The sequence below is a fragment of the Branchiostoma lanceolatum genome, chromosome 13, assembly GCF_035083965.1.
Source record: "Branchiostoma lanceolatum isolate klBraLanc5 chromosome 13, klBraLanc5.hap2, whole genome shotgun sequence".
NCBI lineage: Eukaryota > Metazoa > Chordata > Leptocardii > Amphioxiformes > Branchiostomatidae > Branchiostoma > Branchiostoma lanceolatum.
In genome coordinates, this window is record NC_089734.1 from 5,298,614 (window position 1) to 5,323,484 (window position 24,871).

The 24,871-nt window shown below is 39.8% G+C and overlaps 1 protein-coding gene across 2 annotated transcripts; it reads left to right on the forward strand.

Annotated features, from left to right (window-relative positions):
• The first annotated feature begins 3,296 nt into the window (after positions 1 to 3,296).
• LOC136447305 (ATP-citrate synthase-like) lies at positions 3,297 to 24,871 on the forward strand. 2 transcript variants are annotated; one of them, XM_066446055.1, is made up of 30 exons: positions 3,297 to 3,465; positions 8,322 to 8,505; positions 8,803 to 8,925; positions 11,061 to 11,123; positions 11,526 to 11,624; positions 12,039 to 12,130; positions 12,311 to 12,390; positions 13,139 to 13,269; positions 13,568 to 13,686; positions 14,121 to 14,257; positions 14,592 to 14,621; positions 14,789 to 14,850; positions 15,118 to 15,235; positions 15,700 to 15,857; positions 16,287 to 16,422; positions 17,231 to 17,348; positions 17,795 to 17,847; positions 18,099 to 18,214; positions 18,428 to 18,532; positions 18,919 to 19,115; positions 19,472 to 19,553; positions 19,926 to 20,036; positions 20,436 to 20,657; positions 21,110 to 21,264; positions 21,868 to 22,026; positions 22,450 to 22,585; positions 23,336 to 23,449; positions 23,934 to 24,016; positions 24,226 to 24,302; positions 24,662 to 24,871. In XM_066446055.1, the coding sequence occupies exons 2-30, from the start codon at positions 8,353 to 8,355 to the stop codon at positions 24,754 to 24,756; spliced, it is 3,324 nt and encodes a 1,107-aa protein (XP_066302152.1). In that variant the 5' UTR covers positions 3,297 to 3,465; positions 8,322 to 8,352; the 3' UTR covers positions 24,757 to 24,871. The 2 variants fall into 2 exon arrangements, with proteins under 2 accessions (XP_066302152.1, XP_066302153.1); XM_066446056.1 differs by lacking the exon at positions 14,592 to 14,621.

The window sequence follows — 24,871 nt, forward strand, 5'->3', positions numbered from 1 at the left end:
AACACACATGCTCAGAAGTGCAAACACACACATACTGTTCACACACATGCACAAGTACACATGATGACACATGCTCACAGTGTAGAACTCAACATGCATTTTTGATTCCCCTTTTCCTACATACAACCAGCTGGCCTTAATATTTTCAACCCTCAGGAAAACACTGCAGATTACATGCTGACATACAAATATAGATATTCAATAGAAACTTACCCCTAATCAAAATGTATACGTTGGTCAAAGGTATAAAAAGCACAGCTAAAAGTAATAAGTATTATCAAAATCAAAGCATTCAAAGATTCACTCTCCCGAAAAACTATATAGCATTTACGTAAAAAAATAAATAAACCTAACACAACTCTAAAGCTGCATTGATTATTCTAATAATTTTACCCTGATCTGCCTTTGTCTAATTTCAAGCGACTCCAAGTCTCTAACTCCATGCTTTATACATAAGATAGCCTCTACATGTACATGTACCTGCCTACTTGACCTGTCTACAAACATTCAGAGATATTTGTACCACTAAATTCCCACTGTTCTAATTGACAATGGTTAAATCTAACATAAATTGGGGATTGTATGATTGCAAGTACATATTCAACTTGAGGTGTTATTTACAGCTGCCATGAAGATGAGTCTTGGTCCTAATGTAAAGTATCTATGGTTGTCTTACAGTCACAGGTCTCAGTACTGTAACACAGGTTGTCCCCCAGTACTGTAGAACAGGTTGTCCCTCTGTACTTTAGAACAGGTTGTCCCTCAATACTGTAGAACAGGTTGTCCCTCTGTACTTTAGAACAGGTTGTCCCTCAATACTGTAGAACAGGTTGTGCCTCTGTACTGCAGAACAGGTTGTCCCTCAATACTGTAGAACAGGTTGTCCCTCAATACTGTAGAACAGGTTGTCCCTCAGTACTGTAGAACAGGTTGTGCCTCTGTACTGTAGAACAGGTTGTACCCCTGTACTTTAGAACAGGTTGCCCCTCAGTACTGTAGCACAGATTGTCTCTCAGTATTGTAGCACAAGTTGCCCCAATGCCCCTCAGTACTGTAGCACAGGTCTCCACCAGGCCACTAACCCAGCCAGCATCACTCCACTCACCATACACAAGTAGTGGCCGATCTGGAGTCCATTGGGCCCCCAACCTCTCCTGTATTAATTTGTATGAAACATGATGAAGCACTTGTTAACAATAACAACCAGATAAGATTGCGCAATACAACTGAACATCTCTATCTGTAATAGACTGTTTTGTTAGTATTCTCAGATTGTTGTTGATTGCTGTACATATCTTGTATAACTATGTGTGAATCTTGTGATATCAGTACCTGAGCCTGGCTAGAAGAGACGATGGTGGTGACAAGTCAGCAGGTTCGCTGGCATCAAAGAACAGCAACATCAGGGAGAAGATACAGAACAGCAGGCCAGCTAGGAGAGGCACCAGGAGGCCTGTCAGCAGGGCTGGAACAAACAGCAAAGATAATGTAAAAAGTTGATTGACAAGTTGAACAACTCTGACACAGAACATCAGACTAGCTAGCTAGAAGCGGAATCAGGATTCCTAATAATAGCTAACTAACATGGACACATCCAACGAGTTAGGCACAAGACACAGAAAAACATAATAATATGCAGGGCTAAACCACAATTACCAGCAAACTCCAACATGCTCCATGTTGGAATTCCTTACCTTATTTCTTATATTACGTGTCCCTGACTGCCTGCAAAAATCTATTAACATTAGATGGTATGTACGACCATAACATTTTGTTTTGGAAAGAACTAGATTCAATAAGGAAATCATTCACATTGTTTTGAATCATGTTCTTTTGTCCATACCTGGCACAAGTTTTAGAGTTGAGAAGATGAGATCTGTAGTAGCCTCCATCTTCCAAGTTGATAGGTGACAAGTTATTGGAAGCACTGCTGTGGAAACAGAAATGCAAAATGAGTGCATGATTGGCCATGAATGATTATTCTCTCCAATAGTTTAAAGGACTGAAATACCCACCTGAGGTTTACAGATTTTTTTTACATTGCAGGTCAAGATTTAGAGATACAAACAATTTGCAATGTGTTTGTGGGAATATTCCAGTCAATAGGGAAAAAAGTCTTATTTTTGCACCAGGATTATCCTCAGGATTTGGGTTTCTCAGGGTGCTATTCAAAAGGAACATCCTGTCAAAAGTGCAAAACACTCTTATGGACAGGAATATCACGTCAATAGTGCCAAAAGAAAATCTCATTGAAACTTCACATCCTGTCAATAGTGCCAAAATCTTTTTTATTGTGCTAATAGATTCAATCAATAGTGTGCAAATAAGTCTTGCCAGGAACAACCTATCAATAGCCTTGGCCATTTTTGGTGGCTGTTATTGCAGGGCTTATTATTTTAGACCTTGCTAATTCCCTATGGACTAAACGTACCGGTGCTGTTGTGGGCTAAAGGTATGAAACTGCAACTTGTGCAAGCAAGAGAAGCCCTGCAACAGTCGCCATGGTTATAGACAGGTAACAAATAGATGATCACTAGTCCATCGGTAGTCAATGACCCATACAGTCCAGTCCCTCCCACCGATCACGTCCCACCCCCTAGTCTTTGTTTACCAAATTATCACAGAACTGTCAACAATTTGACGCGTGAATTGTCGCACTTCTACACAACAGACTGGCAAAATATGCAACAGGAGAACGCTTCAATACACATCCATGATACAAGAACAACTGTTTGAACTTTGCGCGGCAAAATTAGGGCAAATATGCTCACCAAATAGTAGCGATCGACTGGAAATTTCCTGAATGACGCCAGAACTTTCACTCTCAGGAAGTTGGAATAGACGACTTTCAGAAAGGGGTGGTCGGAATCTTTGACATATCCTTTTTTGATACATATTTGATAAGTAATTCTTAAAAAGCATAATTTTGAAGAATTTACTCTAGAATATAAGGTGTTTATTCATTTTTTTGTGTTTAGGTACCAATATACAACAACATAAATATTTCATGAAATTAGGTTCTGACATATTCACCCAATGATCAATGAACTCTTCTATATGCGTCTGTAGTAACTATACAGTTTGCCTGGCTATTTTGTGTATATAATCTAGCATGAAATTAATTTTTTGCATAAAATCCGTACGTGTCAATAAAGTTTGATTATCAAGTAATGTTTTAGTAGTTTTTTAATGTATTTTTTAGTAGTAGAATACATATCTTTATGTTTAAATCCAATTTTTGCTGCGGCACTTGGTTATAACTTCTTAAGTCAGCTGATTTTATCATCCGAGAGGACAGCTGGTGGTGTGATGATGACATGTTGATGTAGTAAGGTGCAGTTTGTGCAGTAGGCTGGTCGCACCACTTCTACCTGACGTTTGTTCACCGCCAGCGGCGTCAGATCGATCGGGGACTCCTGTGTGCCGTGTTGGCAGAGCCGTGCAGAAACGCCGGGTGTTTTAGAGGTGTGTATCGGGGCAAAGCGACAAGGAAATTGCGGCTAGGGGCGGGGTGTTCTAAACAAGTGGGTTTTCCTGCAAGCTGAAATTGAAGTATTGATCATATAGATAAATCTCCTGTACTCTAAGTCTCTGGAAAGTACAGAATGTTATGGTTTACTTCCTGATTTAATTATATGTCTCTTTTTACGCCTCGAGGCTCGCGCTTGTTTGCGTATTCCTTAGCCGTGGCGACTCTTTAATCGGGTATATTTTGCTGTATGTCTAAAGACTCTTAATGTAAAAGAGTCTTTAGACATACAGCAAAATATACCCGATTAAAGAGTCGCCACGGCTACGTATTCCTAAGCTTTAAAGGGACTTCAAAAATTGCTTGTCCATAATATTTTGTATGTTGTACGAATGAGTCATGATTTTCCTTGTTTGTCATATGATATTTCCTTGGAGGATGAAATCGAGGGAGGATGGTGAAAATATCAACACTAAAATATTGAAATGTATATGAACATTAATTAGATATCTATGGAAGCAAATATCTAATGTACCTAACACTTCTAAGCTACTGTAAATGTCTTTATTTCAGTTTGTGGAGATTTAATTTCTTGGTAGGTAGAAAATGGAGTACAAGTATTCGCTGTGGCTTTAAGTTCTTGGAAGGGCTGTAGAAAAACTGGTTTTAGGTAGATGCGGTGAAGTGGTCATCGGAAAAACTGCGAAAATTTCAAGAATTACAGTACCATTTTTATTTTTGTCAATCTTAGCAAAATGAAATATTCTTTCATCTTTGATACTGCATAGCCCCGTCATCGTGGGACTACTTGCAGCTGTTACATTGTCGCCCTTTTCAACTGTTTGGAAACAAAATCTGTGACTTGGAAAATGGAGTACTGTACTTAATGAGTCCTTGTTGTTAAACAAACATGCTAATACTGGTAGGTCACTTAACATCTGCTTGGAAATAGTAATGGTGTGTTTTAGTAAGTCTAAAATTCCCTGTATTTGGCACAAAGTACAGTTGTATTATCTCAGGAATCTCAGCAAAGTAAACATTCTCTGTGACGAAGCATACTTTTTTCTGTAGGCAAGGTACCGGGTATTTGATTTCCTCTGTTTCACAATGAAAGCTAAATCTGAGCTGTTATTCGTAGCAAGGTGGCCAGGTTTTGTGTAACTGCCTTCCTGAATTAAGCATAACACGTCAGTGGTTCTCCTGAATTTAGCGTTCCCCCTTTGATACTGAATACCCCCTAGTACCAATGTATTACTGTAAATGCTGGGATTCAATTTTGAAATAGGGAGAAAATGGAGTGTTTGCAGTTGTTAAAGTTCACAGTTGAAAGAAATAAGGGTCTACTAGTAGGTGGACAGAAGACAGAACAAGAATTTTCTCTGTGGTTTTAAGTTTCTGGTGGAGAGGTCACTGGGAAAACAGCTAACTTTAAACCACTGCAAAGATTTCAACTTTTACTGTACCGGGACCAAAAACTTACTGTGGGGCAGTCATCATCATGATACACCCCTCTACGTACGTCTGCTTGGAGATCCTACTTGTGCATTGTTTTTACACTATGGTGTGATTGATCGACCCATATTGCACCATATTTGCCCATGGAGTGATGTTGACCTATCGTCATCCCATGTTTGTTCTTTGATATCCGTGTTTGAGCTGGGCTTCCCCTAAAGGGTTACAGGGTCACCTGTGTATGTGATCACAGGTGAGGTATGCAGTGGGGTTTGAAATACTGCTTCAGCCAATTTTTTACATAACATGGAATAGCCTGGGCTAGAATGTTGTACATATAGAATACAACACGGGGTATTCCGTATCACCCGAGGTACCAGCCCGACCGCGGGTCGGATCGCCTGACGGCCGGGAGGCCGGAGGGCGATCCGACCCGCGGGAGGGCTGGGACCGAGGGTGATGCGGAATACAACGTGTTGTATTTTATTTATGTCATACCTTGGTCATGCCCACCCGAGAAAACACACATTTCAATGCGGAATGCGCCAGAAGTTGAGGGAGTTTTGTGTCCTCGAACAAGAAACTGTAGCAACATTGATTCCAATCTCTGAATCCGGTATTCGAATTTCTGACGGTGGCTCAACCGGCGCGCTCGAAATGCGTTCAAAAATTCTATGGAAGCCTGTGTGATAACACTCCCGAACCCTATGCGATCCGGATAGTTATCACACGGTCCGGACCACCCGTATCAGGCCCAGGCATGACATAAATACAGATATCGGTCTATTTACTCTGACACATCGGTCTGACTATGTACTGGAAGACTCATAAAGAAAGGTGACATCTTTATTATCATGATGATAGATCTGCATGCTTTGATGAGTTCGGGTTAGGGTAGTCTCAAAATCTAAACTATATCTAAGTCATACTCGACGTTACTTACTCAGATCCTGCTTAACAAACATCGTAGTCAGTAGATGATAACAAACATGGCGATGGGCTGGGAACGCCCAGTGTTTTGTAGATCTGGGCTTCTTCTACCTGCCCGACAACACTGCACAACGAGATAATGATCTGGAAGAAATGTCAAATACCTTTAATTAAAGATCTTATTTCAATCTCTGACCTTTTGTATAGTCACGCCTTGCAGAACAACATTGTTAGAAGTCAGCCATTCCCCTCTCAGGTCATTTCTAGGCTGATCAAGCAGATGTGAAGAGGAAAAGTTTCACATCTTTAAACTATTTTTTCTCACAGCTATCTCGTACAAAATGTCTACTAGTAGTACTACTGTGGAAATATAATGATTCATTTTCTACTCAAAATACATTTGTATGTGCTAGTTAGATTTAGATTCTCGCAATGGTCATTACAACTTTGACCTTTTTGTGACTCTGTGTAGTCAAAATATTAACACTGGAAAATGGATTTACTTGCATGTCTAGACAAGCTCTAATCTTTGACAGGATAATTGTACAGAAAGTTTGCCAACAGGCTAGGGGACAGGGATACTGCCAACATGCCTGAAAACGTTTTCAAAGAACGTGTTGGTTATCAAAATCGTAGGATTAGTGCTTGTGTACCTAAACTCATGTTTAGGTTCAGGTCCGAATTCAAGTCCAGAGGTTCAGGTCTGGACTTATAGTAATTAGAATACCAAAACAGCAATGTTTTCATTTTTTTATAGCACAAAATTCACGATCTATGGAAGGTTCTAGATGGTTCAAAACAAAAAAAAAGAGAATATGAGCAAGAGGTAGTTTTTGGCAAGTCCAGACTTGGTTCCTCGAACTTAACGTTTTTAAAAGTCCAGTTCAGGTCCGTTGTTTAGGTATGCAGCACTACGTGGGATATACACTAGCTATACAATCTATACTGAATTGGTAAACAAAATGCACGAGCTGGAGGTACCTCTGTGTATCTACTGCTTTAGGTCGAGAAAGGATCGTGCTGAATTTGGTTAAGCAAGCCATATATATGTTACGCTGCCTGACTGCCTTGTGTATGACATAACCTTGGTGCACTTATGGGCCTGCAAAAATGCTTAGCTGTGAGGGCAGTGTGTTTATGCAATGGATTGCGGCAGAATTGAGGTATGTTTCGAAAGATATATATATAGCTACAGATGTAAGTACTAGTAAAAAGGGATATAATTTGGAATGGAATATCCTTTTAATGTTTAATGAGAATTCAAGAATGAAAAGGCTTAGACCGATAAGCGGCTTAGACGGATAAGCTTGACAAATATCCTGTCCTTGTGTGGCATTTGCCTTGACTCTCAATGAGGTGAAGATCTCCAAACACCAAAACATTCGACTCACCCCATATACATGTAGTAAAAATACATGCTGTTTTAACCTAAAGATAAAGGGGGGGGGGCTTTCGCTATTCATATTACACTGTTACATCACATAACAAAGTACTGACTTTGAAATCCATACTGAAAATTTATCCTTAATACCGAATTTCACAAATTTTATTTCTTTTTATAATATATAGCAGTTTTATGGTGAGGTGCTGACTTTCACAATCAGATTCCAGATCACCAAGCATCTTTCCAAATGTAAAACAACCAGAGTCTATACGATCCATATCTTTCGGTGTTCCCCAAATGTCCCCTATTATAGCTACCACTATAAACTAAACAGTTGACACCCTGGCAGGCTACTGTTTCAGTCACCTTTCGTTCCAGTCCGTTAGCTACGTGACACATCAGTCTGTCACGTTAACCATTTATGACTTCCCGCAAATTAATTAGCGGGAAAAGTTAATGAGCCAATAAGAATTCCATCCCATGAGTGGGTGGGTACATGCAGGGTGATAGCCTGATTATCAGAGCTGCCCTTATTGTGAAATCGTTATACCTGTAACCTTGAGTTTGCAGAAAGCTTTGATTATATAATATAAAAACAGAATGGTAGAGGTAAAAAGGGCGACCTCAGTTTGAGGACGAAGCATTACACTTTATCGTTAGCTGTGAGTGCAATGCGGCTTTTCTACAACTTGTATATGGTTTGCCAAGCACAACGGGTCACCCTTAATCTTCTCAATAAGTCAGTGTGTTGGTTTTTTTTACATTCAGAGGTTTGATTCCATAAGCTGTAATCATCATACACAGGGCTGCCTGCATGCTTTACATCCCCATCCGAAAGGATGGTGTAACTCTTTTCCAGTTGTGTGACTGTCCAGACCCGAGTGCAAGCCTGAGCCACATGGGCCTTTGGAATTTGCCTTTCTGTATAACACCAATTTTACAAGCACATGGCAGCAGCTGGTGTGGTAAGCTCAATCCAGACATACAATGCTTTATTACTAAACCGTCGACCACAGCACCCACTCTTAAGATCTGAGCATACACATGTACCATGTTGAAAATTCTTTCATCCATTGTTTTCTGCAGATAATTTAGTGACACACAACAAGAAGACAAGATGTCGGCTAAGGCGATCCTTGAGGCAGCGGGTAAAGGCCTGCTGAACGCCAACCTGGCGGGAGCCGGGATGGTGAAGAACAAGGTCGTTACCGTGAACGGAGAAACGGACTGGGATTTCCTGGTCGCGTCGAACCCATGGATGAACACAGAGGTATGTCAGGAGATTTGGAGATAGAATGAATGTGTAAATGGATGGATTGAAGAATGAATGAATGAATAAATAGATGAATGAATAAAGGAATAGATGAATGAATGAAGGGATGAATGAGTGAATGAATGAATGGACAGATGGATGGATTGATGGCCTGACAAACAAATGAATGAAAGAAGTATATAGACAATCTTTGATAACCCTATATTATACTCTTTCAGTTACTGTTGTCAGACGCCTCTTTTCTAGTTAATTACTAGCAAGAAACAAAATGACTGTTCTTGCTTTCTTTCGCAGCGTCTGGTTGCCAAGCCAGACCAGCTGATCAAGCGGCGTGGTAAACTCGGACTCATCAAGGTCAACGCGACCTTGGACGAGGTCAAACAGTGGGTCAATGAGAGGATGAACAAGGAGATGAAGGTAGGGAGAATACTCAAGACATCCTTCTGCTAAAGAAACTCTCCACCATACACATACATATAGTCTGTGCTCTGAGCCCTGCATAGGTTGATACTCAAATGCTAGAAACTGATTGTGAAAAATATTAGAAATGATAATAGAAAGCCTATTAGAAGTAACGTAGCGCTATCAATTATCATCTAATCTATTCAAATTGTCATTTATCTTAAAATGTGTGGACAGAGCCAAATGTATAAGCCCAAAGGGTAGAAATATCAGCTCTCCTTAAAAAGAAAACAATGTGTGCGTCTGTAACTTTTGCTCCACAAGTTATAATCTGTAAACTTTTTGAATGAAGCTTGCAAGAAATGTCCCCGCATGAAATTACTCGTACTACTAGTCACTGACAGCCATACCTGTATGTTGCTTCTTTAATTACTGTACAAGGAAAATATTTCATAATATTTCAAGGCAACTATGACCCTAGGCCAGTGTAGAAATAGATAGAGGGGCCCTTTGCATGTCCTCCTGTCATCCTTGTTGCCATGGGAATGCCAATCTAATAATTACAGCAGGCTGGAATGCTGAAAGGGATCATGGTAGAAAACAATTTCAACTGTCAGATTCAAGGTCATTTGGCTGTGAGGACATGGTTCAGGTCATAATGGCGAATATTAAATTTTAAATCCACTAAGCCATGTTCCTATTCCACCTGCTTGAGGGATAGCCCTGCCTCAGCTGAAAGGGCAAAGACATGAATTGCATATTTTGAAGACTAGAAATATGTCGAAAAATATAGCTCTTAAGTTGAGCATTATTATGTACAGGTGTACAAACCTTAAATGGTACAAAATGTCAACTTTAAACTTTCTGAAGCACAACTATGGTCATACTGTGTCTGCTGATACCAAAGTCAGGGTTTCGTTATGGTTCAGAATTGTCTATTTCCACATTGAAAATTAGCCTTTAGGCCTAGGAAAAAAATTCCAATCAGCCAACCGACCCAAGAAATAACCTGCCAATTTTATTAGGTCAATTGCTGGCAGGGGACATAAAATTTTCGATCTGAGTACTGAACATTCAAAACGGAATCCTAGTACCCCCCTGCCCCCCACTTGTGCTTATACAATGTATGATTACAATATGATGTACAGAATACCAGTGTCCTGATGCCTTTCTGTTTTGCATTTTAAACTATATTTGTCGGATCACTTGAAATTGTAAAAAAAAAGAAATAAAGAGAATTCCTTCCAACCGACCCTATATATTTCTTTCAGGACCGTAACTGGACACAACATTTCTTTCACTAGGCCTTAACGCATCTCATGTAGTAAGAGGTTCCCATACTTCGGCTAGCTGTGTTACCTATGTTCTACCTCCAGTATTTGACACCATTACTATAGACTTATTATAGGAGCATAAAGCCTCATTAAAAGGAATAAAATCAATCTAACCTTGAATGACAGTAAACGTAATTCAGAGATCTAATTCTATCCACATCTTTAGTTTCGATGGCAATATTTCTACGTTCAAACTCAAGCAGTGGGCGTCGGAAATGTAATGAAACTGCCCACGTCGAGGCGTTCTGACGCACGTACCCTCCTCGCAAGGACATTAAACATCGGCTCTAATCAAATCCGCCAGATTGGGAAAGGGAACCCTGTTCCCGGGGGAAATATGAAGTACGGAATAACGGAAACGGAATAGAACAGTTTGACCTCTATCAAATGAGACGTACCAAAAGCGATTACGCTACATCGGACAAATATTCATCGAAAGGAACTTATATTTACCAGATGTGTAGTTAGGTAAAAATTAATGCCAATAAAGCAAATACATGTTTATAACGATAATGCTGTCAATTCATCAAAAAGGAAAACCATGTAACTGGGAAATTCAATTATCAGTAACTGATCATGTATCATTTACTACATCAATCATTTGATTTTAGTTACATGGAAAGGAGTATAGCTGAATAGATCTGATGTAATACAGATATGATTAATTTTTTATGATAAGTAAATGTTAGCTTAGCTTTATTGTATTGACATTGTCTGTGCAGAACTTCATAAGAACATAAAATGACTTGTTAGTCATTTTTAGTAACTTTTTAAAGAGTCTGGATCTGATATGGTTTTTATTTTCTGTGTTTTCAGATTGGAAAGTCCACTGGTTTGCTGAAGAATTTTGTGATTGAGCCTTTTGTAGCACACAAGCAGGTACGACTGAGCAATGATTTACATTCTCAACACTTGGTAATCTTGAGTGGATCATTGTTAAACTCTCAAGTTGTTGCTATTGTTGCTTCATCTATAGAAAATAGAAGAATATGTAATCAGCTTTTCTGCCTTAGAGTGTTAAAATTCATAATGAAAATTACCTTACAATACAAGATTGTGACTTATTTTGATATGGACTTACTGTATAGTAGTCAACTAAGTATAGATGTTTAAGTCAGTTTTTAAAACCACTTGCTTCACTGTGCATGTAATGTAATCTATTTTGTGTGTAAAAGTTGAATTTTTCTCAAGTTGCATGTCAAATGTTGATCTGTTGGATTTGTTCTTTTGCATCTGAATGTTGTGATGTCTAATTTTGCATGTCCCCTTGTTCTATTTCAGGAAGAGGAGTTCTATGTGTGCATCTATGCTCACAGGGACGGAGAGACCATTCTGTTTCACCATGAGGGAGGGGTGGACATTGGGGATGTGGATGCCAAGGTAAGGTTTTGGTTTTGGTCAAGTTTCTGTGTGTGGGTGTTGTCAAAATGCATCTCTACCACCTTGCAATATCTATGGTTACAAAGATGATTATAGAATAGCAATGTTTGATCTTAGAAATGTGAATAGAATATTCTAACAGTGGCATATCTAAACTAGTTAAAACATGACTGATTATGATAAGCAACGTTGTATAAAAGTTCGAATAAAGAACGATGTGTTTGTCTTGGACCCAGGTATAACAAATTGTTCAACCAATATAGTTATATCATGTAGTATGACCTATCATACCTAAGCCCTCCATATCTAACTTATAGCTAAATAATGTTGATTATAAATAGAAATACTGTTAGATCTTAATTATGCTACCTAAGTATGCAAATAACATGTTTGTTGTGCATATTTCTCTCCCAGGCTGTTAAGTTGGAGGTACCAATCGGAGAGACACCATTAATGGAAGATCTGCAGAAGAAACTTGTCCACAATGCACCTGCAGCAAAACAACTGTAAGAAGAACTTTAAGACATTTCTTTGTATCTATATTAAATCTTGACCAAATATTCTAATCGGCTCTTTACGGGTTCAAAAGGAGATGAGGTCACGGGTTTGTAAACAGACTACTTCTTGAAATAAATGTGACAAAGATAGAGATGAAATCTGTTCTTGACACCCTTTTTTTCCTACAGGGTTCTTACCCAGTTCATATCCAACCTGTACACAGTCTACACAGACCTGTACTTTACTTATCTGGAGATCAATCCATTGGGTAAGTCCGCAAATTGTTTATTGATTTGTTAGAATGATAAATGGATTTTTAAGACTTTCTGTGAGTGGTGTAATGTAGGCCTTGAGCAAAGAAAGAAGTGATAATGTTTGGAGAAAGATACTAGATTTAATCTTTCTGTACCATTCATAGACTGTGGTCAACATGTATTGTGCATTGCAGAATGCTTGCATACAATGAATGCTGTTCTGTTTCAATAATACTATTATTGTCTTTTCTGAAATCCAATAACACATTTGTCTTAGAGTCTGGTAAGTCCTGCTACAGAGGCACATTCTGATTTGCATTGGTTGCAGTTTTGAACCTTTATTTCTTTTTTAGACTTCACCATTGCATGTGCAATAAATGGTAGGGGGAGACAAATCAAAGATATTAAACCATCCTGACAAGCCCTGTCCTTGGTGCTGAAGCTGTTCTATTTGAGGTTAAAATGTTGTTTTGGGTGTAATAACTACTTCTAAGGTACACTACCGTAATTCCTCCACATAAGTGTATGTATTGATGACATGAATTCACAACTACAGGGTGCCTATATTGTGGATCTTGATGCTACATTGATGAAGATGGTGCAGGTGGAGGGGACAGACAAGAGGGTGTCTCATGGTCTGCTCCCACCCACAGTGGCATGCTGTTTGTCCATCTGAACTGAGATCCAAGTTATAAGACCTACATTATGTACAGCCGTCATATTTGTCCATGATACTTCCTCATGTTGTTTGTATTGTTCCAGTTGTGACAGATGAAGGTGTGTACATCCTGGACTTGGCAGCCAAAATCGACCAGACAGCCGAGTTCATCTGTAAAGCCAAGTGGGGGGAGTTGGACTTCCCTCCGCCGTTTGGCAGGGAAGCCTATCCAGAGGTCAGCATTGAAAATGTTCTGTATATGCATAATGTGAAATCCAGTTGTGTATGTTACGTTTGCTTGCTAAGGTGCATTTTTGAGGTCCATCCAACACCATAGTGGGGCATTGAATGGCCAAATGGCTAAGCTAGTGGACACAAAATTGAGAGGTTACTGGTTTGATTCCTGGTGTCCCTGCCTAGACGTCCTAGCACTGTCCTTGGTGTTGAATGTGTTCTATTCTAATGTTTGTTGTATTTTGGTGTCATAACCACTTTAAGGTGTATTAATGACACAAAAATGTTCCCAACTACAGGAGGCTTACATTGCAGACCTCGATGCTAAAAGTGGCGCTTCCCTGAAACTGACCATCCTCAACCCCAAAGGTCGTATCTGGACTATGGTAGCTGGGGGTGGGGCCTCAGTCATCTACAGGTGAGGAAGATTTGTTTGGCACACTAGTCAAGTTTTTTCTCAGTTTTACAGCTATTCTGATAAAAGTGCAATTTGTTATCATTAAATGCTTTATGCATATCATCATTAATGGTTGTAAGCAGTATGTTGTTAGTCAGTATTAGACATGCACAGAGATATATTTGATGTGAACATACAGTGTGTCAGGTCTGTTACACTTGGGTGCAATTAGTACAGATATAGACACACATATACAGATACATTAAAAACTACTTCATGTTTTTTTCTGACAAGCAACACTTTGCATGCTCCTTTTTCAAACCAGTGCTGTGCCCTTGCCTGATGCAAGTGTGCAGTTTTCTGTTGTGTTTTTGTTTGCCATTCACAGTTTTGTTTTGTCTAACTTCTATAATCATAACTATAATGGCATAATAAGATGTCCCTTGTTGCCATAGTGACACCATCTGTGACCTTGGTGGTGCTTCAGAGCTGGCCAACTACGGAGAATATTCGGGCGCCCCCAGCGAAGGACAAACTTACGAGTACGCGAAGACAATCCTGTCGCTCATGACACGGGAAAAGCATCCGGAGGGTGAGGCAGTTTTCCCTGTTTTTCCACAAAATTTGATTATTTCTTAGATCCCTGTTTCTTCATCATTCCTGCACCTTTCTAAGCCTTTCTTCTCCCTAATTGAATTTTTAGAGTAGTGTAAGTTACATTTTTGCTATTTGATGGTAGATATGTAAAGAAAATGTTTTTTTGTATATCCATGTAATTTCAACAATACTGGATGGTATTCATGTTTCATACATCATATATATCGCAATCCCGTTCTTTTTTCCACACTCCCCTTCCACCACGGTGACCACAAGGTTAACATTTGCATTAAATCAAATCACAAAACCCCTTCCTTCCTCACAAGCAGTCCGGGAAGGCACATACCCTGTTGCTAAGGGTAGGGAAACTTGCATTCTCTCTCTTACTCTTCTTTATCTATAACCTACATCTCATGTTACCGTTCCTTAACCTTTGATGGAGACCACTATGTGGTAGTTCTTTGCTTACATGACCCCAACGAAATAGATTTTGCATTTCTTAAGTTTTAGATGTTCTTGTTTTCAGGCAAGGTGCTCATCATTGGTGGCGGGATTGCCAACTTCACAAATGTGGCAGCCACATTCAAGGTAGTGAACACTTCAAATTTTTGTTATAATTATGGTATTGTATGTTTTCAAGTTTGTTTGTTAAATTGTTTCTTACTTGATTGACTGGATGGTTACATGTAGTTTTTGCTTTATAACAAAAGAGAGACACCCAAATATAGACTTCTAGGCACAGGCCTTCTATATTCAAAACAGGACCAGTTTTGTTCATTACCTTTATGCTAAAGATTCTCTGACTTTAGAGTAAACAAATGTTCATGCACTTTGTTGTCATACCTATGGCTGTAGGGTATAGTGCGAGCTCTGAAGGACTACCAGGCTAAGCTGAAGGAGTACAATGTGACGGTGTTTGTGAGGAGAGGAGGACCCAACTACCAGGAGGGTCTGCGCATCATGAGGGAGCTGGGTCAGTTGTACAACACTTATGTAGAGATACATGATTCATAAAACTGACTATCAGATGCCAAATAATTTTTTCATGTCATTATTCTAGGGAAAAACAGGGAAAAACACCTGTCAAAACAAATCTATTATTATAATAGCAAGTCTCAGTGCAGGTAAGACGGACACCTTTTAAACAAATCAAAGGTTGAAGTAAAATCTAACTGAATGCAGAACCCATTAGATCCCTATGACATTTGATATATGTCAAGTTCAATAATGGCCCTTCTTTAGTATTGTTGTATTTTGTGAGTTTTTGGTATCTATTATAGTGTATGGAATCCAATTTAAGATATCTACGTGCACACCATTAAATTAAAAAGAAGGTAAAGCAGTCATTCTCATACAGTATTTGTACTACGCTTTGCAGCTAGAGCGCTTCTACATGCTGTATTTTCTTTAGCTAACATACTTTGCTATCACTTTTAGGCCAGCATATCGGCATACCACTGTATGTGTTTGGCACGGAGACCCACATGACGGCCATCGTCGGCATGGCGCTGGGAAAACGACCAATCCCTGACGAGCCGGAGGACCACAAGACCACGGCCAGCTTCTTGTTGTCAGGGAGCAGCAAGTCAACAGCGGTGAGGGACAGATCTTAAAGGAGTTTTCTTTCAGTGCTTTTGAATCTATTTCTTCCATATCTTGACAGTAGTCGTTGTAAAATCCTGCAGAAGTCCAACAATTAATGAGCCAAACTGACAGAACAGTTCAACAATATCTGCCATTTGTGAATAACTTTATCAGGCAATAGGCTATAGGCTATATCATTGTCTGGCTATAGAAAATAGTGTTATTGTCATGAAAGTGCAATAAGAGAAGTGTGCTTGGTTGACAAGGGGGCTTGGATACATATTAACTGTGTGGATGAAGCAAATGATTTTGATTCTCTTTTGTCTATTTTTTTGTAGCATCTTAGTGTTCTATGAAGTTTGATTTTCCTTCTTCACATGAGAAATGTTATGGTCTCTCTTATCTAAATGAAAAACTTTTTCCTGATTCTCTATAACCAGACGCCCCCCATCAGCCGTACTGGGTCTGTGTCGGAGGGCAGCGGCAGTCCCCTGCCGGGCTCCAGGAAGATGAGACATCCCAGTAAGGACGGCTTCGGCAACGCCGCTGCAAAACCGGCCAAACCTCTCTTCACAGGTCAGTGGTTGAGACTGGGCAGTCATCTGCATTGTCTGGCCTTGTAGTTAAGGTAGTTGACTCTTAGAGGTTCTGAGTTTGAATCTCTAGCAGGTCTTGATGTTGTGCTATTGGGAAATGGACTTAACGCTGCCGCCAAACCTGCCAAACCACTCTTCACAGGTCAGAGTTTGAGACTGGGCAGTCATCTGGTCTTGTGCCCAATGACAACTTGTGGTTAGAGTAGTTGACTCAGAATGTAGAGGTTCTGAGGTCGAATCTCCACTTAGTCTAGGTCCTGATGTTGTGCCCTTTTAAAATAGACTGACATCGTCTGGTCTTGTGGTTAGGGTAGTTGACTCAAAATGGAGAGGTTCTGAGTTTGAATCTCTTAAACAGGTCCTTTTTGTGCCCTTGGGAAAGGCACTTTACACCAATTTTCCCACTCCATTGAAAATGAGTACCTAGCTTTGCCTAGGGGTGCCCTTTTGGATGGGATTTGAAGCAGAGGTCCCGTGTTTGAGAAGAGCCACACAATAAATGACTCGCCAAATTTATTCATATGTATGGAGGTTCATTCCGGTGCGAGTGGATCAAACCTATCAGTCTGGTCTGACACAGTTTAATTGTAACAACAGTTATACATTTCTGCATGATACATCCAAAATAATTTTTGATTAGAAGTAATTTGCAAAGTTTCCAAATCGTCAATAGCTTGCTCACTTTTAAGTATGAAAAACGTCTGTTTTAGATGAATTTTCACATTTTCGCTTGACTATGTTCACTTTTATATGAGTTAGTCTGAAATGTTTTTGTTAAACCCTTACAGAAAACTCCAAGGCTATAATCTGGGGGATGCAGAACCGTGCTGTGCAGGGTATGCTGGACTTTGACTTCTGTTGTAGCAGGAAGACCCCGTCAGTCGTGGCTATGACTTACCCTTTCAGGTATGCCTTATCATCATCTAGTTATTCTGATGTTCTTGACTCATTCCCTCCACCTTTCCTGATCCTTCATACATGTAGCTCAAGGAACATTGATAGTTCACAGCACATATCTTCAGAGTTGATGTAAGTAGGTTGTGCAAGGTCTCCCTACCCTTGCTTGACCGTGCTTTGGCACCCATATGGGAACGTCACTTTACTACACCTACTTTACTAAGCGTTTCCAGCAAACTTTTATTTGTCTTCTTTAATTCATAGATGACTTGAGATATAGGGGTCAATTCCCCTTCAGCTGCTTCTTGATTTGTACAGCCCATTTTTTCCATGAGACGTTGAGGGCAGCACTTAAGTTTAAAAGGTACATTGTATATTAGGCTTCAGTGTACTTTTCAAATAAACCACTGTGACAATATTAAACGCAAGTCATGTTGCATTGCTGTACCTTCCAGTGGTGACCACAAGCAGAAGTTCTACTGGGGGCACAAGGAGATCCTCATCCCTGGTAAGTAAAACCTTTTCTTCTCATGAGCATTTTTTGTTTGTCACCTCCGGGAAGGAGTTCAGTTCCAATGGGAAGTTATGTTTTAGGTTGTTTTGCAGAACATACTCCACCACATTTTCAAGCCTAGAGAACATAACTGACAAGCTTTCTGCTGCCTTCATCTTACTTACTTTGTACTTACTTACTTCATCAGGGCAGAACAAATTCATTGTCTGATATATTCATGAAATTCTTAATCCTCTTCTCTGCAGTATACAAGAGCATGAATGATGCCATGACGAAGCACACAGACGCTGATGTCCTCATCAGTTTTGCCTCCCTGAGGTCAGCCTACGACTCCACTGTGGAGGCCCTGCAGTACTCACAGGTGGGAGTTGTGATGCTTGCCTTTTTTCAGTGAGATGTTTTGTTAAAGATATCTTGCTGTTAAAGATATGTCTTCATAGGAAAAAAAGTAAAAGGTAGTCCCATAGGAGCAACAACTACATATATACGTAGTCATAAAAAAGTCTGAAAGATATGCTTTTGATATCAAATATAATTAGTTTACATACTAAGGTGAGTGGCTGGTGTGTTACAGATCCGTACCATTGCCATCATTGCTGAGGGCATCCCAGAGGCAAAAACCAGGCAGCTGAACAAACTGGCCTCAGAGAAGGGAGTTACCATCATCGGACCTGCCACGGTGAGTACAGGGTAGTGTAGGGATGTGTATCTAAACATAACTTCAAGAATCGGTTACAGAGGTTAACGGATGGGTCCGGACCTGTATCTGTACATACATTGTGCCTGAACAAATTGACAAAGTAACATCTGCTCTTCAATGATGACAAAAACATCCATGACATCACTTGACATCATAATTTCAAACAGAGCAGAACTAGCCAGGCCTGTGCCCCAAGTACCCTAGCACTTCACCACAATGGTTTTGGCCTTGTAGCCTAACAGTTGAAACTGGAAACTGTTTGTGGTAGGCAATAAGTTATGCACCTGCGGGTGGATTATTACAAATATTATTTGGTATGTGGGTTGGTGTTGGGAAGACAAAGGTCAAGGTTGATATTATTACAGGTGGGTGGCATCAAGCCAGGGTGCTTCAAGATCGGTAACACGGGCGGCATGCTGGACAACATCCTCTCCTCCAAACTGTACCGGCCCGGCAGCGTGGCGTACGTCTCTCGCTCCGGCGGGATGTCCAACGAGCTGAACAACATCATCTCCAGGAGGACCAATGGGGTGTACGAGGGAGTGGCCATTGGTGGGGACAGGTGAGATGACTGATTATTTGTTTGTTAGTTGGTTGGTTGGTCTGTGACTATATGAAGCCTTGAATACTTTGTCAGTCCCTAGGCCCTTGAGTTTAAGAGTTCATCTGAAGGTATTTTGTTCAATAAATTCAATTGAACTTTTTCCATAGATGATCTGGAACAATTAAGACAGACCTGACGGCTCATCTCAATCATTTTTTTCATTAATCTCTGCTTGAACTAAGTTTTCAAACCTGAAATGAAATAGCAAGAGACTACATGTAGCAAAATGCACAAAAGTTTTAAGTCTCAAATTAAAGTAGAATATCTTATCTGTACATGAGCAGATTGTAACAGGGGATTTCCTGTTTTTTTAGGTACCCTGGAACCACCTTCATGGACCATCTCATCCGCTACAACAGCGACCCTGATGTGAAGATGCTGGTGTTACTCGGGGAGGTAAGAATGTAACTGCAATTGGCTTTGAGAACTTCACTGAATGCTGATAATCACACTCATAATCACATTCTAAACACACAGGAGTACATATTGAGTATTGATTGATTTTGTACATTATGAAAGCAATTTAAAAAGCATATTAGATAATAACAAAAAGGAAAATGTGCTGGGGGTTAAGAAGAAGCCAGTATATAGTGGCTCATTTGAAATACAGAAGACTACAGATGTTATAACTTGACATAACTCTTATTACAGTCTTTATGAAGGCTCCAGCTTTGCCAACATCTTTTGCTGTAATTCCTAATAGATACTTTTGACAAATGTAATTTAAGAAGAGATCATGTTAATGAGGTGATTGTACACATTTTTCAGGTGGGAGGTACAGAGGAGTATAAGATCTGTGAAGCCCTGAAGGACGGCACCATCACCAAACCCATCGTGGCCTGGTGCATCGGGACATGTGCCAGTATGTTCACATCTGAGGCAAGTGTCATTAATGAATCATATTAAGGTTGCTGGTTTGAATCCCTTCCCACCAAACCATGTGCATTAATCCATTGTGAGCTGACATATTGATACATGTTGATGTTGCAGGTTTAATTTTTGAAATAAAGTACATACTGTAAGAGTATACTATAAGTTATAGCACACCAGTTCTGTACTTTGTTGGCGCAAGCAGCTACCATGATGTCTGGATTTATAGAGATGTATCTACACTGTATTTGATGTACAAAAAATATGTCAAAGTTATTGAATTTCCTGTGTTTTTCCTAATTCATAGTGACCAGTTTGATAAGTTCAAGGTATTCATTTATATATGGGATTTTCTATGTTTTTGAATGTGAATTGAACACACCATATTGTCTTGCTTAATTTCAACAGGTCCAGTTTGGCCATGCTGGCTCTAGTGCTCACAGCGATATGGAGACCGCACTGGCAAAGAACAAGGCCCTGGAAACTGCCGGTGCGTATGTTCCGACCAGCTTTGACGAGCTTGGAGAGAAAATTCAGGAGGTGTACGAATTCCTACGGCAAGAGGGCATCATTGAGGAACAGCCCGAAGTCCCCCCTCCGACTGTGCCAATGGACTATTCCTGGGCCAGGGTATGTATACTGATAGTTTCTGACAAAAAAACACCATGCATGTAGATGCGTCTTCATGTCAAATACACAAGTACAGTAGGGGCATACACATGTACTTACTACTAGTAGATAGCTTTAAATAACACTTGCAGCTAGATGTGCACAGTTTAGACGTGACAGTTCGTTCAGTGTAATATAGCCAGCTGCTGCTGCACCACGTGTCTACAAAGCTACCATGTTATGCTGAAGGGCAGTTATAGCAGCTGTATACAGATACAGACACAGTAACAGTAACAGATACCCCACCCTTGTGTTTTGCCATATCATTGATTTCTTTCACTGGTGATATGCCGGCAAGAGCCATGCAACAAATTGCATTGATGTTGTCAGTTAAGCTTAGATTATTTTGTAGTCCAATAACCAACAGATTGTGTCCTATCATCTGAAGCAAATATTTTTTCTTGCCATATTAGGAGCTTGGCCTGATCCGTAAGCCGGCATCCTTCATGACATCCATCTGTGACGAGCGTGGACAGGAGCTGCTGTATGCAGGCATGCCCATCTCTGATGTCTTCAAGGAGGACATGGGAATCGGAGGGGTGCTGTCTCTTCTGTGGTTCCAGAGGAGGTAAGAGATATTCTTGTCTTAGGGTTGTACTTCTTAGGCTTTAAACAGCGCTTACAGTTAGATGTGCAAATTAGGTTATGTATGACAGTATGTTCAGTGTAATATAACCAGCTGCTGTCTCGACACGTGCCTGGGAAGCTGGTGTATTATGCTGAATGGTTGTTAAAGTTATACTACCTCCATAATTTTAGATACAGGATACAGATACCATGTCGTTAACCTTCATCCTGCTAATGTAGCCTTTTTAGGGAGAGTTTTTATTGGTTATTTGATCTAAGGCAGCAGGGAGAAGGTTTAAAGGAGGACATGGGCATCAGAGGTGCTGTCCCATGTGTGGTTTAGGAGGAGATTTAGGGGAGCATTCTTGTCTTACAGTCTTGTCTTGGCATCAGAACATGTGTTCCCTAAGTCAAGATTTACTGTATGATTCTTTCAAAGAATCAAGGCATCCAGTACTTGATGACAAAGAATTCTAGATAGTTCAAGGGGGACAAAGATTTTGAACTCTACCATCTGGGATTGATAACTCTGATATATGTTCCTTTAGCTATCAAATCAATATGTACGCTATGTATGATATACAAATTTATCTTCCCCCCTCAGACTGCCAGCGTATGCCTGTAAGTTTATCGAGATGTGCCTGATGGTCACAGCTGACCACGGGCCGGCGGTGTCCGGCGCTCACAATACCATCGTGTGTGCTCGCGCCGGCAAGGACCTCATCTCCTCCCTGTCCTCAGGACTGCTCACCATCGGAGACAGGTAATAAGGATGGTTACTCAAATTTCAGAGTATAGTTGCAGGCATTTGTCCGTATCTTGAGCATGGCTGTTTCCAGCTTTAGATTTTTTTTTAAAGTCCTACTCATTGTTTAGGAGCCCATATTGGTATAATGTTTGTTGTCAACTTTGTTGTTTTAAGCTTGCACTTGAAATTAATTTTCATCAGTTTAATGTCATTAAGTTAAGATTTCTTGGATGGACGGGGGGGGGGAAATTTTGTCCATCCCAACAAGCAAATTTCCGTCTGCCACGAAAATGTTTGTTCAGTCTTGTGACTGTAGCACTATAATCATTTCAAGAGCAAACTTAAAACCACTACAAACACTTCTTTTTTTCCCCTAACTCTAAATGAAATCTTTGCAAAAGCCTTTTGCAGTACTGTAATAAATGCTATATTTCCCAGGTTTGGTGGTGCCCTGGACGCTGCAGCCAAGCAGTTCAGTGAAGGGTTCGACAGCGGCATGATCCCCATGGACTTTGTCAACCACATGAGGAAGAAGGGAAAACTCATTATGGGCATCGGACACAGGGTCAAGTCGGTAAGGGGAGTTTCAGTAAACTTTCTGGGGGTGGAGGAGGCAACTTTGTACATTGATTAACAACACTTTTCTGAAAATCTAATTATTCTTTAATAGGCTTTAGAAACTGTAAGGCAATTCAATAAGGAATTTTTTTATATGTTTGGCAGTACTCAGAAAACATATTTAGGATATATCACAATATAACAAATCTAGACCAATATCTGCCCTGAGTGTCTTATTAAATGTAATGCATGTAGTCTACATACTTCTTATACAAAAGTACCAGTTCCTGTCTTCTATCCTTTTTTTGACCAGTTTCAACTTATTTTGTGACATCTTTTTTCTCACCTCTGATTTCTCCTTTCCTTCTTTTTTTCCTTCTTTGCCTCCCCCTTTCCCCCTGGTAGGTTGTGAGTGTGTCCCTCCAAAGTTTGTTTTTCACTCACTCACTCACTTACTCACTCACTCACTCACTCACTCACTCACTCACTCACTCACTCACTCACTCATTCTCTCTCTCTCTTTCTGTTGCATCCTTAAGGACATGATTTTTGTGTTTTTTAACTTGCATTGTTTTTGCAAATTGTATTGTACAATGTACATGTATTTGTATGCTACCTTCTGTGTTGTAAACTATTTAACCCTCTGTGTTTTCAGACTAAAAATTTGTGTGTTTTGTAAATAGACCTTGTTCCATATCCCCTTAATTGTGACAATTGTATAAAGTGTGTAGTCTGCCTTGTTGAGTACCCAAGTGTGTATTTTCAGATTAACAACCCAGACATGAGAGTGGTGATCCTGAAGGACTATGTTAAAGAGAACTTCCCTGCCACACCACTGCTGGACTATGCGATGGAGGTGGAGAAAATAACAACATCAAAGGTACCATGACGCAATACAAAGTCATGAAAGTTCATCTATGCTGTTACATCTAGTTAGCAGGGTGCAGAGCTGAGACTTAGCTCCAACACAAAAGTGCCCAATAATTATAAGTTTAACGTTTTGTGCTGGAATAAAGTTTCATTGTACCATACTGTACGTCTGTACCATGATATTATGCAGTGTGATTTGAAAATAACGAAACCCATTTTAAAGATGACACCCTAGAATTTAGAACTAAGTTAGAATTCAATAATTTTCATATCTGAACCCTCATAACTTTGCAGATGTATTTTAGTAATTTACTACCTGTTAAGTTTCTGTTACCAGATTCTTCAGGAGAAATTCTTGTGTTTAAATGCAACTGTTTTTTGTCTTGCAACAAACCGGTCCTGTCCTGTATAGATATATTCAACTCCAGATGCAGCTTGTAGTTGCAAATATTGTGTGAAGTTTTAAGAAATAACATTTCCTTTCTGATTCACAGAAACCCAACCTGATCCTGAACGTTGACGGCTTCATCGGTGTGGCCATGGTGGATCTGTTCAGGAATTGTGGGGCTTTCACAAGGTGAACTTACAAGAAATGTTTAAGGGCAATATTCAATCTTATATGAGTACCTCTCCGGAACTATTTTAGAGCCACAATGTATTTTATTATCGCAGTTTGCCAGACAGAAAGTTCCTTAAATGGACCCTAAAATGAACCCTCTTCCTTAACGAGAAATGATTGATATAGCATTGACTTTTAATATTTTGATTGTTGTCTTGTGTCCACAGGGAAGAAGCAAATGAGTATGTGGACATCGGAGCTCTGAATGGGATATTTGTTCTCGGTCGCAGTCTTGGGTTCATTGGTAAGTACAATTATGTACAAGCCTAATGATGCAATTTGATGCTCAGTTACTGTATTGAAAGGAATGAAGATTTCATCACTTTCTGGCCTTAACGTGGTTCAGATGACAGATAATGTGATGAGGATAACTTTGCCGTAATGATTTGGTGGATAATTTCATTCAATAAGAGACTTTATAAGAGACTTTATACATGTAAATATGCCCAAAATTTGAATCATGCCCCTTTATTTCACAAAAACTGCAAATATGAAACAACCTCGAAAATCTAAACATTTCTAGTACATGCAAATGTCTGCAACATCTTATTTACATTTGTATATATTAGGTAACCTGATTGTCTTACTTTCTTATACTTACAGGTCACTTTTTGGACCAGAAGAGAATGAAGCAGGGTCTGTACCGCCATCCTTGGGACGACATCTCCTATGTACTTCCAGAAAACGTCAACATGTGAAGAGTTTGTAACATTTGACATGTTTCTCCACTTTTGGTAAACCATGATATAACGTTAGATATCTCAACATCAAGTAGACAACGTCTACTTAAACATGATTCCACCAGGTCACATA